Source organism: Leptosomus discolor, chromosome 14, assembly GCF_034619465.1.
Source record: "Leptosomus discolor isolate bLepDis1 chromosome 14, bLepDis1.hap2, whole genome shotgun sequence".
Classification (NCBI taxonomy): Eukaryota; Metazoa; Chordata; class Aves; order Leptosomiformes; family Leptosomidae; genus Leptosomus; species Leptosomus discolor.
In genome coordinates this window covers 5,699,656-5,713,915 of record NC_141404.1, presented here as the reverse complement: position 1 = coordinate 5,713,915, position 14,260 = coordinate 5,699,656, and the positions used below count along the sequence as shown (strand labels likewise).

Below are 14,260 nucleotides of genomic sequence, written 5' to 3'. Positions count from 1 at the left end.
TTACTTAAGCTGCTGTTTGCCCAGAGAACAAACAGTTACAGTCACGCTGTGAAGTGCAAATAAGGGTTCCAAATCCCTGAGGAGTTGCATCTGCAATAGCTTTTGCAATAAGAGCGCTGGGGACACATCCCTCCTTTCTGGTTTTAAATGAGGATTTGAGAGGTAGCTATTTGACATGGAAGCTGGTGATAGGAAAGGATGGGACAGTGACGTCGGACCTCAGTGTCTTTCTTAGGCCTGGGATGAGGAGAAGAGTCCTTGGTTTGCACCGAGGCCAGGTTTGGGTCGGAGATGATCACGGGATGGCTGCTCAGGGGACTCTGCAGCATGATTATAGCACTTGGTCCGTTTCCCGGTTTGCCAGCATCATGTCACAGAAGCAGCTTTGTGCAGATCGTGGTGCACGTTCTTGTTGGCTGGTGACTTTGGGTTAAACTTGAATGTAAATTCTTGGCTCCTCCTGGAGGCTTTTCCTTTTAATTCTGGCAAGGGGAGGATGGAGGCGCGTTCCCTCCGATGTGCACGGAGACCTCTAATTTGTGCTTTCAGTCTGGCATCTTTTATGAAGTGTTCAGGAAGAGGATGTATCGTAGTCAACAGAGTAACTGTTTTCTGCAGCATTTTTCTCGTGAGGGGGAGTTAAGTTGTGTGTTAGCTCTTTTCCAGGGTTCCTCTCTGGCGCTGATAGAGTTAATAGATGTGGAGTCATTTCGATTCTGTGCTGCTTGCTGCTGTGTGTCTTGGAAAAGCCAAACGCTCTGGCAGGCCAGCGTGCTGCATCCTGGAAAGCAGGCTCCAGCCCTTGGGGTGCGCTCGGTAAAGCTCCACGATGGGGGTGGCTTTGACGAAGAGCCCTCCTTCCGTTGGCCCGAGGAATGCGTGTGCCACACGCGGTGTCTCGTTTGCTTCTGTCGCTGCTGCTGAGAGGGTGATCTGTCCGCGCCGGGGTGGGACAGCTTGGCAGAAATGCTCGCAGGCTGCCACACTGCCTGAAGCTGTGTCAGCTGCTGGATGTAGGGGTGGCAGCAAGGGATGCTCTGGGCAGCTTTCTGGGCTTGCTGCATTCCGGACAGCCTGAAGGTCTCAAGCAGTGTTGGAAGCCTGGTGTGCTAGGGATTATGTGCGCAGTGGGCACCCTATTCATCCAGAATAGGAAGCAGTCCCTGCCCTGAGCAGCTAACCGGCCCAAAAGCAAGAACAGATTCAGGCAAAACACAAACCCAGAAGTGTGCCAAGCAGTAGGCTTGGCAGCGTCACTCCATTATCTTCTGCTGTTGGACCGAGGTGCTTGGCCTGAAGTGCTGACGCACATATGTAATTTGCCCCTTCTTTAACTCCAGGCTCATCTCTCTGGGTGTCTCTTCTTAGATCTGCTTCATCCTCAGTCTTGACTAGCTCAACGTAGAGAATTACTGCTGAGTAATACCTGCTTCTTGCTCCACAGAGTGCAAGGTGTCATGTCTGCAGTTCCTGCTGCTCCTCTTCACATGTGGAATAAGAGCCTGGCTCCAGGAAACACAGCGTTTGGTGTTGCAGTGCAAAGCCGCATGTTAGGCTACAGCTACACTGAATTTCTGGCTCTCCCTGCCTCCAAAGCGTAAATAAATACACCAAGGTGGAAACCCCCTAAACCTTCTTTTCAGGGTTTTGTGTCTTTTGGGACAAGATGAGCTAATGCTTTGATATGTAACTGTATCTGGTATTGTTCATGTTTGTTATTAAATTCTGGTCTAATGTGTTTGGTCTAGTGTTGGAACCAGGACTTGGATTGTTAGAATCTGGCATCCCTGAGGCATAAGCACAGACATGCAGATGGGTCCTTAGACAAGTCGTTCAGTGCAAGGCTGCAGTGGGCTTCGAAGGTGCAGAGCCCATTTCCTCTGGGAATGACAAGAGCTCAGCACTTTGGCATATCTGGACTGTCAGGTTGTTTGCCTCTCTGTACCGGGTGCTGTTGGTGCTGTTTAAGGGTGGCGTGTGAGCTGGCAGGGGAGCAACCTCTGTGTTTCCAGAGGAAGACAGACCAAGTCTTTGCTTTGAAAAACTTCAGGGCAGCTTGCCCTGAAGGGGTTTTGCTTTCAGAGATGGTGTTTGTGGGGTTTGTTCTGAAGTCATTAGATTGAATGGGGATGTCTGCAGAAAGGGCGGCTCTTGTTTTCTACCTGTAGGTGCTGTTCTGTGTTTATCATCAGGGCTTGGAGGGGAGGAGGAGATTGGAGTGACTACTTTTTGCTCGTCTTTTGATGTTAAACCTTGCAGAGAGAGGCTGTAAAACATCAAACCTTAGTTTCTCTCTCAAAATATCAGTTAACTGCTCCTCGCTTTACTACTGTGATGTTCTTCCGCTGTAGGCACTGGCTCCTTGATCACTTGGGGAGAGAGCAAGGCTGGTTTGCCAGCCTGCCTCTGTGCAGAGCCTTGGACCAGAATACAGGCAGCAGGGTGGGGAGATGGGTCTCCCTTGAAGAGCTTGCTGGTGGAAAGGGGCTGGGAGTCAGCAGGGAAGCAGGCAGCAGTGAAAAGATGGGACTGGTTGAATGAAAAAACACAAACCTGCTGCACCCTCCAGAAAAGGTCTTCTGAGCTGCCCTTTTAACAGTGATTTCTTGCCTGTCTTTGGTGATCAAGAGTTGTTAGGGATGAGTGTGACAGAAATATATATTGCGTTAAACCAGGCAAAGAGGTCCTGACTCAGCAGAGTCCAGACATGGACAAAGATTTACCAGAGCATTCTTAATCTTGGAAATCATTCAGTTAAAAGTAATCATTCCTTTAGATTTTTATTGATGCGTGGCTCTTATCAGGGCCGTGTCCCTTTGGGGGTTTTTGTAGGAAAACTGTTTGTCTAATCTCTGTTCGTGATGAAATGATGTAGCTACCAAGAAAGATCGTGGAGGTGACACCTACTGGGTGCCTTCACACAGATTAGATAAGATGGTGTGTTCAGGTCAGTCATGTTCTCTCAACAGGGACTTGCTTTAGCCACTGGGGCAATGGCATCTTCAGCTCTGTATTTATAACTCCAATAAGGCCTTTGTTTTCAGCACAGTGGTACAAAGCATCTTCATAGGGGGTTGAGACCACAGTGTGATACCACGAGCTAAAATCGTGTGTCAAGCGCTCTTTCTTCCTGTTGTCTGTTAGATATGTTTAAAAATCAAGGAGGTCTGAAAGGTAGTTCTGCATACTTTCTGTATGCCATTGTATTTTTTAGCACTCTCAAACTTCCCTCTGTAAACTCTAGGCCTGAAATCTTTATTTTTTTAAATTAAAACACAGCTTCTCTTGAAATCACATGACTCTAGAAGCTTGAGATTGATTAAAACCCAGTGATTTCTATGGAAACTGGTAAAATTGCAACACATTATGTCTCCTTTTGGCCAGTCAGCTCTTCTCCAAGGGTCTCTATGGGTACCTCAGACTTGCACTGCTCTCCCCATGTGGAGATGGATGGTCAGCCCCACAACGAGTCGTGATTGTGCCAGGTCATTCCCTCCAAACCAGAGTGATTAAGAGTTTAACTTAACTTCTTTTCTTGTACCTTTCCAGGCTCCTGCTCTGCAGCACCATGCTAGATCCCAAGCCTCACTCTGCAAACCGGAGGTGAATTCAGGTGAAAGCCAGCTATCACAGTAGGTGTCAGGATGACCAAAGCACGGCTTCTCCGTCTCTCTGTGGTGCTGGTCTCCATCTTCATGATCCTCCTGATCATCGTGTACTGGGACAACGTGGGAACGGCTCACTTCTACCTGCATACATCCTTCTCCAGGCCTCATTCCCCAGGAGCTATTCCTGGTATCACAGCAGGTGAAGACTGGGAAGCCTTGCCAGATGTGGATGATTTTTTGGCAAAGCTTCTTAGTTCAAGCCTGAAACAGAATAGCTCCATCCCCCACAAGGCAGAGCAGCTACTCGTCCCGGGCTCCAGCAAGCCTGTGGTGAGCAATTTGGAAGAGAATGTGCGAGGCTATGACTGGTCTACGCACAACGACAGAAACAGCTTGGACCAAGAGAAACTGCAGACAGAGCGGCAGAGAACGTTGCGGGAGTTTTGTGCCAATTCCAGCTTCACCTTCCCCACCAAGGAGCGCTCCTTTGATGACATTCCAAACTATGAGCTCAACCACCTGATCGTGGATGACCGCCATGGCATCATCTACTGTTACGTCCCCAAGGTGGCCTGCACCAACTGGAAACGGGTGATGATTGTGCTAAGCGAGAGCCTGCTGGACCAGGGGGTCCCATACCGGAACCCTCTGGATATCCCCCGGGAACATGTCCACAACACCAGCACCCACTTGACCTTCAACAAATTCTGGCGCCGTTACGGGAAGTTCTCCCGGCACCTCATGAAGATCAAGCTGAAGAAGTACACGAAGTTCCTCTTTGTGCGAGACCCTTTTGTCCGCCTCATCTCTGCCTTTCGCAGCAAATTTGAGCTGGAGAATGAGGAGTTCTACCGGCGTTTTGCTGTCCCCATGCTAAAGCTGTACTCCAACCATACCAACCTTCCCACCTCTGTTAGTGAGGCCTTCGGGGCAGGCCTCAAAGTCTCCTTTTCTGACTTCATCCAGTACTTACTGGATCCCAGGACAGAGAAGATGGCCCCCTTCAATGAGCACTGGAGGCAGGTTTACCGTCTCTGCCATCCGTGCCAGATAGACTACGATTTCATCGGGAAGTTGGAGACGCTGGATGAGGACGCTGCGTATCTATTGCAGCTTCTCAAAGTGGACAGGCTGCTTCGCTTCCCCCCCAGCTACCGGAACAGGACTGCCAGCAGCTGGGAAGATAACTGGTTTGCCAAAATCCCACTGGCTTGGAGACAGCAGCTCTATAAGCTCTATGAAGCAGATTTTGTACTCTTTGGCTACCCCAAGCCAGAAAACTTGCTTAAAGACTAAAAGTGATTGGGCGGGGGGTGTGGGAGGGAATATCTGAAATACCAAAAATGTTTAAAACCTCCTCATTTTTGCTCTTAACTCCTTTCCCCATACAGGTTGGTACAATGGAATATATTTTTTCTACCGCTTCCCCTTCCGTTTTTGCAATAATGCCAGAGTCCAGGGTATTCCAGCCAGCTGTGCACATGCAAAAGCAAAAAATACCATTTTTTTTTGGTTATAATTTGTTTTCTGTTTTTTTGAAATATCCCCATGTTTTGCAGTGGGTCACTGCCCTTGGTCACTCTGCCAGCTGTGTCCTTCAGTATCTTTTTATTAATACTTTTTAAAAATTAATATATTTAAGATATTTAATACAAAGTGTGTGTTGTGGCAAAGGGAGGGAAGGAATAAAAAAAAAAAGTAAAAGAAAACCCCAAGAAATGATGCACCTGCCTCTGTGTGTTGTCTCAGGGCTGCTGTTTCATAGGTCTGAGGTTTGCAGAGCACTCAGATCTCTTTGGGAGCTGGATTTGGTGGTGGTGCCTTCACCAGCCATGTCTACTGGTGGTCGCTTTGAGCTGGGCTCCAGGCAAATCCCATGGGTCAGTGCCTGACTCTACCAAATAGCCCTGGAAGAATACCAGTGCTCTGGTGATGTTGGCTGCTCCTAGCTGGTGAGCATGATGCCAGGTCACAGGAAGGAAATGGCGGCTGGGAACAGTGATGCCAAGCCCCGTGGGGTGTTTCGGGACATGCAGGTGGCCAAGACAGTACCTCTGCGCTGCTTCATCTTTTGGAAGAGTAGTGACAGGACTCTGCTCTGGAAAAAGCTGAAGTTCCTCAGCCCCTGTCTACCTTGCTAGTGTGGAGCATCTCCCATGACGTGTCCCATTCCAGGGCAGTGCCTGAAGTTCTTGGAGGTTGGGGCCAACCTGGCTTGGCAGAGCGTGCTCTTGGATGGACGTGCTGCCGGGAGATTGGCATCCAGGCCTCGCGCTGCAGCAGCTTGGGCAGAAGCGCGGGTCACCATATTGCAGCCCATCACAGGGTGGGGACGTGGTGCTGCTCCGAGGCCTGGTCACTGCTGCGTACGGTGCAGGTCCCTTGCCCTGTGCTATGTCCTCGTTCCTGTGCACGCTTTGAGGGGACGTGGCAGCAATGCAGATGCTTAATCCTGGAAGAAGAAGGTCCGAAAGGTTTCTTACACTGAGCAGGCATCAAGGTGAATCGAAGTTCACTTGTTTTCAGAGTGCCAGCTACTGCTCGTGATGCTGCATCCCCATCCGCTGCCTTTCTGTTTATACCAAGTGGCTGATGCAGATTTAATCATCTGCCTTGCTAGGACCTGCTGCAGGAGTGATGGTTGCCCACTGTGCTAGGAGCATGTGGGCTGCTTCCCAAAGGAAATTAATGCTTCTAGAGAGACTCTTTGCGTCTCGTCAGCTGAATCTGCTTCTCTTTTTCTCTCTGAATTGCTCTGCAAAAACTGTCTGCTTAGCAGATTGGGCAGGCAACTCTTTTAGAGCTGAAATGCTTAATTATTTCCCTGGGCTACGGATGGTATTGGTTTTATAAGGTCTAGGGTTGGGCCTTGGGTTGCAGCCTTGTGTTTTGGGCAGATTTCTTTATATTGGCCTTTGACGCAGTTTCTCTCCAAGGTCATCAGCAGGCATGACTTTTCCCCTCTCTCTCCGTGCTTCCCCAACCTCTGTACACATACATTTTCTTGGCATTGCATGCTCTTCCTAGCGAATAAGCTGTATCAAGCTTTTTAACCTATAAATGAAAGCTAATTGCTAGTAGTTATGTTCAAAACAAAGGGTTTGTTTCTCATTGTATTCACACCACTCTCCTGTAATTTCTGCAGAGATATTTGCAGTTCAAATGAGCCTGAAGCCATGATCAGGGTCTTGGTGCTTAGCTCTTCACAGCTTGAGGAAAAAGGAAGTGCCTGTTTCTGAGTCATTTAAAACTAATAATAGAAAAGTGTTGATCTATTCAATTTTTTTCTCCAGTTACCAGCTAATTGCTGCAAAACAGAAAGATGTTGAGAATCTCGTCTCCTGTAATGAGTAATCCCGGGAGTCACTTGGTTCCTGCTACATTTACATTTCTTCAGGGTGGGTTCATCTCGCTCTCCAAAGATACAGCATGGATGTTTTCATCTCTTGTCTTTCAAAGTGTTTGTTTTTCTCTCTTTTAATTTAAATTTAATTGATGTTTAGTATGTGTAGATGTGGGCGGCTGGGACCGTAGCGCAGATGCCGTGCAAACTTCCTTCCAGCTGCTTCCCCTGAACCTCTTGATCTGGTCCTGTCTCTTCCTGCCCCTCTGACCAGTGCTTGGCCGATGTACCCCCATGACGCTGGCTCACCCTGCGAACAAGCTGCTCCCGCCTCAGTCGCAGTTGTCCTGTGATTCATGGCCATGGCTTGTCCCAGGCAAGAGCCCAGGAGCATCTTCCCAAGGTCACCAGCTGTCAGTCAGTCGTCCGAGGCAGAGGAGGAATGGGTTGCAGAATGTTACCATCATTTCTGGCAGCAAGGTGCTGGTTGTGCAATTGGCAGAGAAGGTGCAAAAACGGCTGCACAGCAGCTGCTCTGTGTGATGAGAGGGTGTATCCTCTCCTTCGGGCTGCCTTGTAATTTAACCGCAATAGAAGAAAAAGCCCTCCCTTCCCTTGTGGTATTGGCTGGAGAGGGGGAGGCTTTGAACGCACTGACTTCTGTCCTCTCTCCCCATCCAAAGCTGGATTAAGGGGGTAAATTCCAGCACTATTTGCTAATACCTCCCTGCATCACACTAAGGCCCACAGCACCTCATGTGCAAGGTTCAGTGAGCTGCCTGCAGCCCAATGGCTTCATCAGCCTCCCCAAGAGCTGCAGTCGGGAGAACATATGGATGGCGTAAGGCCACTGAGGGCTCTGTCTTCTGTACTTTCCCTCTTTCGCCCTGTCACATCCAGCCTTCGTTGACATACAGGGCATTTTAGTATTCATAGACCCACAGAGCCACCCCGCGTGCTGGGTGCTGTTGGCCCTTGCCTCGTTTCCCGGCGCCACGCTTCAAAGCGCTTGCCGGGAGGAGCAGTAAAGCCCAGATGGAGACGGTTCACATTGCAGTGGATGGCTTCTGTGTTCAAAACAGCTTGTTCCTTCCTGCTCTTCTCTTTTGAAGCCCTCCTTCCCCACCCTTCCACCACTGCGAATGCATTGTTAGGAAGTCAAAGGGGATCCAGGCTGTGCTGAGCTTTGTGGTAAGACCGCTGGGTTGCTAGAAACTGGGACGTAGCCTCCAGCTTTGGGATTGTGCATTTTTTGTGGGTTTCTTGCTCTGTTCTGATGATGTAAAAGTAGGGGGGGAGGGTGGAGAAGGGGACAAAGAGTTCAACCAGCCGTGCTTCCTTCCCCCCTGGTTTCCTAAAGGAGCTGGAATTTGGTATTTGACAAATAATGGCAGAATGACTGGAAAGGGCAGACGGTATGCATCCGTGCTGGCCTGAAGTCAGAAGAGGGCTAAAAATCCTGGAGTGTAGATGGTTGTGATGCTAGTACTGATTCTATAAGGGGTGGAAAAATGCTTTGAAGCAGCCCCTTTGTGTCTGAATAAACCTGGCTTTGTCATTTCTCACTCAGCCTGCAAAATTACATCCTGTTCGCCTCCTGGCTTGCTTTTCCCTGGGGCTGACCACTTGGCCAAAGTCAGCACAGAGTCTCTAACCAGGCAGAACCGATGCGCAGATGCAAAAATAACCTGGGGTTTGACCAAGATGTTTCCAGCTGGGTAGAACTGAGACCAGCTTTAGTGCTCGCTCAGCGTCAGAACCAAAGTCTTTACACGACCATCGAATGGAGTTGGGCACCTGCTGTTTGATGCCGGATTCACCTCTGCAGTGGGACGCATGTGACCTGGCCCTCCAGGGAAGGACTGTCAGGCCTCAGAGCTCTTTGCTTTTTGAGCAGTGACATGGCTTTGCCAGGGTACTGAGCGTCCTTAACACATGGGTACCTTTGCATCTCAGTAGTTTTTGCTGTAACCCTTTAATTCACTTGTGGTTTAGGGGGGCGAAACTGGAGACCCATTACCCATGGGCAACAAAAATTTGCCCTAGGACAACTTGTGAGATGAAGTGTTTTGGCTGTGTGTTTTGCATCCCTCAAGGTGGCACTGGGAGGATGGAGGGCAGGGGATGAATGGCAGCATTGAAAGGGTGACGAAGAAAAGCTAGTTTGTTCCTTCTTATGTAAGCCGGACCTTTGCGGCAGCCCGCGGGGAAAGCCGGTGACTTGGCAGGGTGCTGTGTGACTGTGGTGCGAAACGGTGCCAGGGAGGGTGCGGGGTGTGGTGACTTACAAGTAAGTTGTGTTGCTTGAATTTAAGGGCTTGCCCATGTTGGTCTTGCTCTTAAACCCCATAGTCAAGGGCAGGAGGGGAAAAGAAGGGAAAGCAGAATTTAATGAAGCTGTTGATACCTGGCTGTTTAGGGAAGAGATGGGGAGGGTGGGTGGCACTGCGTCTGGATTAGGCATAATGCAACTCTTCTGCTCTCTCCTTGAATAAATCAATTCATGGATCTAGCTTGGACTGTGGAGGTTGAGGTTTGTCCTTGCAGGAGCTGGGTAGCTGTTGGTCTGGGTGCCGTGGGAGAGCCCTGTGCCGGAATGGGTGCGATGCAGGAGAGCCCTGTGCCGGGACAGGAGCGATGCTCAGTAGCGTGGTGGGGCTGGCTGAGCCTCTCGCTGCGGTCGCTGTGCCTGTGCGAGGCACCAGGGCCATGCAGCCGCTCTGCAGTGGCCCATCTGAAACCCATTTTCTGTTCCTGGGCTCTGACAAATGCCACTGCCGTTCCCCCCAGCCTGGCTCCCGCGGCAGCGGGGGTCCGTCTCTTCCACCCGCTGTCAGTGGTAATTCCCATCACGTGTGCCCTCTGAAATGATGGAGCAAAGCACAACCGAAACCTGCAGGCAGGCTGTTGCGCTCAGCAGGAGCTTTTATTTGTGCAACCTGTGTTGCAGGCAGTGCCCAGCCTTTGGGTCACAAAGGGCTGAAGTATGGGGGGGTGCAAATGCACTTTAAAAGCAGTGACACCCCCCCCTCCCCCCCACCCCCTCCTCCTGCCCGCTGGCTCACTGCTGGAGCTGGAGATCAGGACTTGCTGTCTTTTCCCTGCAAGACACGAAGCTCCTTTCCTTTTGTCTCTTTCTAGTGTCCCCTCAAGCATCCCAACGTGCTGTGTTGGCTTCCCGTGGGGCTGGCTGCGGTGGCCTTGTGTCCTTGCAGCCCCGCTTTGTCTTCGGTTTTTGTGGTTTTGCCTCATGCAAGGATGGCTTAAAATAAAATATTAAAAAAAAAAAAAAAGTGGAGAAGTTGTAGCAGCTGGTTCCTGTGGGGGGGGAGGTTTAAGATTGGCAACCTGACCCTTGACGAGGAGGGAGGGAAGTTCCCACACCAAAACCTGGCTATGGGTTTGGGCACCCTGAGCCAAATTTCTTTGAACTTGGGCCTTTCTTGCTCTTTCATGCTCAGAAAACCCAGCTGCCCCACCTGAAGATGGTGTTTCCTTGCCTTGAGAGGCTTTGGGTTGTGACCTCAGCTTCTCTCTTGTGTCTTGTTTCTGCCTGGGGGGCAGCGCCTGCCAGCAGCTGGCAGGGTGATGGATCTGTTTACTGGTAGCAGGGTGCAAGGGTTTGGGTTCTCACCATCGACAGGCCAGCAGAAACATGGTGAATTCAGGAGCAAACCTGACATTTTTGGGCCTGGAGGCCCCTCAAGAAAGTTGCTGTGATGTTCAATAGGAAACAATCACCTTTCTGCAGGATTTTTGTTTCTTTGTGAGCCTTTCCCTGAGACTGGAGAATTAGTTGCTGCCGAAGAACACCAAAGGCTCCGGAAAGCCACATGGAAGGAGATGATTTAAAAAATAATCTATAGGTGCCAATGGAGAATGGCACAGTAATTTTAGCAGACTGCCCCAGAGGCAAAGAGGGGCAGGTGAACAGGGCTGTTCAGCAGTCTTTGCTCACCATTTATCTCTTAAGACTATTGCTTTTTATTTCTTTGGCTTTTCGGGTGTTGGTGTCCTTGCAGTCTGAACCGTGAGGTTTGGACACTGCTGGGAGGGTCCATTGCATCTGGAGAGAGACGGTGACCCCCAGGCTGTGGCGGGATGCAGGGTGGCCGGAGTTTCCCTTGCAGCGGCCGATGTGAATACAGGTGTTAGAAACCCAGGGACTCATGCAATAGACCGTGTTCTCCTCCTCAAACCACAAGGCAGAGCTGAGGAGTGTGTTTTTAATTAGCAGTGCTGCTAATTGTTTGCTGTAAGCCCTTCAGCTAGTTACTCAAGTTGTCATCTGTTTGTCCCCCATAAAGGGGGAGTGGGAAGTACCTGTTTTCTGGAGGGCTCCTGGGTGTGAGCTGTGTCCACGGGCAGTTTGGAAGTCTCCGGGAGGAGCGTTGCCTTGGGCAGGGGTGTCGGAAGACAGGGCTGCAGCACTTGGCAGTGAAAGCCATGCAAAACTGCCTCAGTCCAGACTTTTGCCACAGGGTGTGTCTGGAAGCTGTTGGCATGAAAACTGTATTGATTCAGAAAGCACGTACCCTTCAGAGAGCTCAAGGGTTGTACGGGTCAATGAGCAAAACTCTGCTGCAGAAATGCACAGAGGTCACGGCTCACTGCCCTGCTGCATCCCTGGATGGCTTCTAGGCAGCTCGGGATGCAGGGGAGACACAGAGTGTGCCATACCTCCGAACAAAATGTCTGGTTTTATCTTGGAAAGTGCTGGGCATCCTTGAGCAGAGGGTGCTCGGCCAACTGAGGTGGCAGGGACCATTAGCAGGGCTGTTGCTTTTCACCTATTGAAGGTGTTCATAATTTTGCCTCAGGTTCTCCTCCTCAGACTGTGCCAAATCTGGGTGTCAGACTGTGCCAGTATCAAAATAGTCCCGGCCTTGCACAAGCCACCACAAACAAATGAGGGAGACTTTTCCTGACCCACCAGGCAGTGCCCTCACGAATCCCATGTTTTATCCCCCAGGCAGATGGATCACACGCAGCTTTGGCAAAGCCACATTTTGTGGAAGAGAAGCTGCAGTTTCAGTGTTTATTTCTCTGTCGTTGCAGGAATTCAAAATGGATGGAAGAAAATGCCATCGGAATTGACTCTTGTTTTGTTTGGACCCTGGACAGGTCTCTGTGGAAAACATGGGAGGAGTGCAGGAGACAGAGAAGAGCCAAGAAGACGTGTCAAAAAGACAGTGGCAGCCAAAAGAGTGGTCAGCAGGGAGAGGAGCAGGGCTGGGGATGTGTTTCTGAAGGATAAAAAAGGGTGAGGGGAGTTGAGGGCATCTACAAACAAAATGAGGATGCTACGGAGTGGGCAAATGAGCCTGAGGGGCTGCTGAGAAACCAAGTATTATCTGTTGCAGCATGGAGACCTACCCTGTTTGCTTTTCCAGGGGTGGGAGCAGGGGCCAAAGTAGAGGAGAAAAGAAATAATTGAACAATTAACCGATGAAAGCTTGTCAGAATACAGTGGGCAAAATCCAAGGGGTTCTGATACATGATGCGGGGTCAGATTATCTGAAATAGATGAATGGTGGTGGGATTTGTAGGCTTGGACTGAACAAGCAGTCATTTAGAAGCAGACTGAAAATAGCAGTGGGCTAAGGTGCTCCTTGCCTGTGCTGGGAGAGGAAGGCTTGCAGCTTCACCAGCTGCCGGGCTCTGCAAGCAGGGCAATGTCCACAGGGGCTGGAAGCACAGGAGAGGTGGTGCCAATGACCTTTCACATGCTATTGGGCAGCTCTGTCTGTCTCCAGTTTTTCTCTCTCTCAACCTTTACATGCCTTATCGATTTCAGATTCTGTGTATTTTGGCTCTTGGGTAAATCAGAAGTATTTGTCACCTAGAATGGTCATGCTGAGAGTATAAAGCTTTTTACAAAGCCTTCAGTGACCTTTAGCTAATGGGAAATCAATGAACTGAGTGTATATAAGCATTTCCCAAGTGCTGGGTAATGCTGTGCGCAGTGGGGACCCACCTTGGCGTAAGACAGGTACCCAATAGTAGTCCAGGCATGCAGGTCTTTGGATAAAGGTTCTTGCATCAGGTCAGGATAACCTAGACTAACGTTTCTTGGTTATCTTTACTTGTGTCTTATATATTGTGAGTGTGAATGTACGTGTGTATGTAAAGTCAGGTGTTGGAATCAATCCGCTGTCCTGGGCAGGTGGACACATTTGAAATGTTTAAACAAACATAGATGAGTTTTTGATAGGGTGAAATACGTGCCAGTTATGGCCTTCTGTTTTCTATAAGCAGAGGATCATTTTTGCAATTACAATTAGTATGTAGCAATGGATTGTCGTGTCTAGGATGGTCACCCCTCCCTGTTAACGCAGTTCCGTTCTTCAGTTCTCCTAAGCAAGTCCCTGTTGTGTGCCAGGGATGCTTGTGCTATGCAACCAAAAAGAGGGTGTTGCGCTGGGTGTGGGACATTCAGGCCCTAACAGCGGCTGTGGACATCCCTCTGGCTGGACATTCTGGAGCTTGCTTGCAGTTTTCCTGTTCCAGCTACCATTAGCAGCCAAAGAGTGAACCCAGCACACGCAGACACGGCTGCTGTGTGCACTGGCCAGTTTTCACTGTGTGATTATAGCAAGTGCCTGGTTAGTGGGGCTGGGAGCTAATCCCTGCTTCAAAATGGTGGAATCAGGATTGTGGGGTTTTTTTCCTCTTCTCATTCAGATGCCTCAAATCTGAGCTTTCTGGATTTCTTGGATTTTCAAAATAGCATCAGGTTTCCTTCTGACAGCTGCAACAGGAGAAAGAGGATAGTGTATGGTGCACGGTGAAACCCGTAGCGTTATTCCTCAGGTACTACCAAATCAGGGCAATTCTCAGATTGATTTTACACCATATACACAGGTTTTCCTGGGGAAAGTGAGGGTGCTAGGAGCCAGCCTGAAAACAAAAGCGCTTTGTAAGACCGGGACAAGCTGTGTTTCTGTTCTACCCCACAGCACTAGGTAGAGGCAGAGAAGCAAGATGAAGCTGGTGCGTGGTGAGGTCCCCTTCACATACCAAAACTGGGTCAGGTTGGGACCAGGTACCCCAGGCTCCAGGTTGTGACATGATTTCTGGCAGCAAATCTGTTTAAAATAAGATGCAAAGGGTCTTTCATCAGCAAGTGAGAATGTGAATTCAAGATGTCGGGGCAGGTTCCAAATGCCGTTGCACTTTGCATTTATTACATTTTTTTAAAGCTTAGCAAAAGGTCAGTGTGCTTGGATGCAGTTCCCGACTTTTGGAAAGTCTGCAGGTTTGGGAGTAATGCTTTTAATTGTATTTGTAATAGGAAAACAGCTTGCTT

At 49.6% G+C, this 14,260-nt stretch overlaps 1 protein-coding gene across 1 annotated transcript; it reads left to right on the top strand.

The window, feature by feature from the left end:
• Nucleotides 1-3,644: 3,644 nt before the first annotated feature.
• Nucleotides 3,645-4,904, top strand: CHST12 (carbohydrate sulfotransferase 12). The gene has a single exon (XM_009949235.2). The coding sequence runs from the start codon at nucleotides 3,645-3,647 to the stop codon at nucleotides 4,902-4,904; it is 1,260 nt and encodes a 419-aa protein (XP_009947537.1).
• Nucleotides 4,905-14,260: the final 9,356 nt, after the last annotated feature.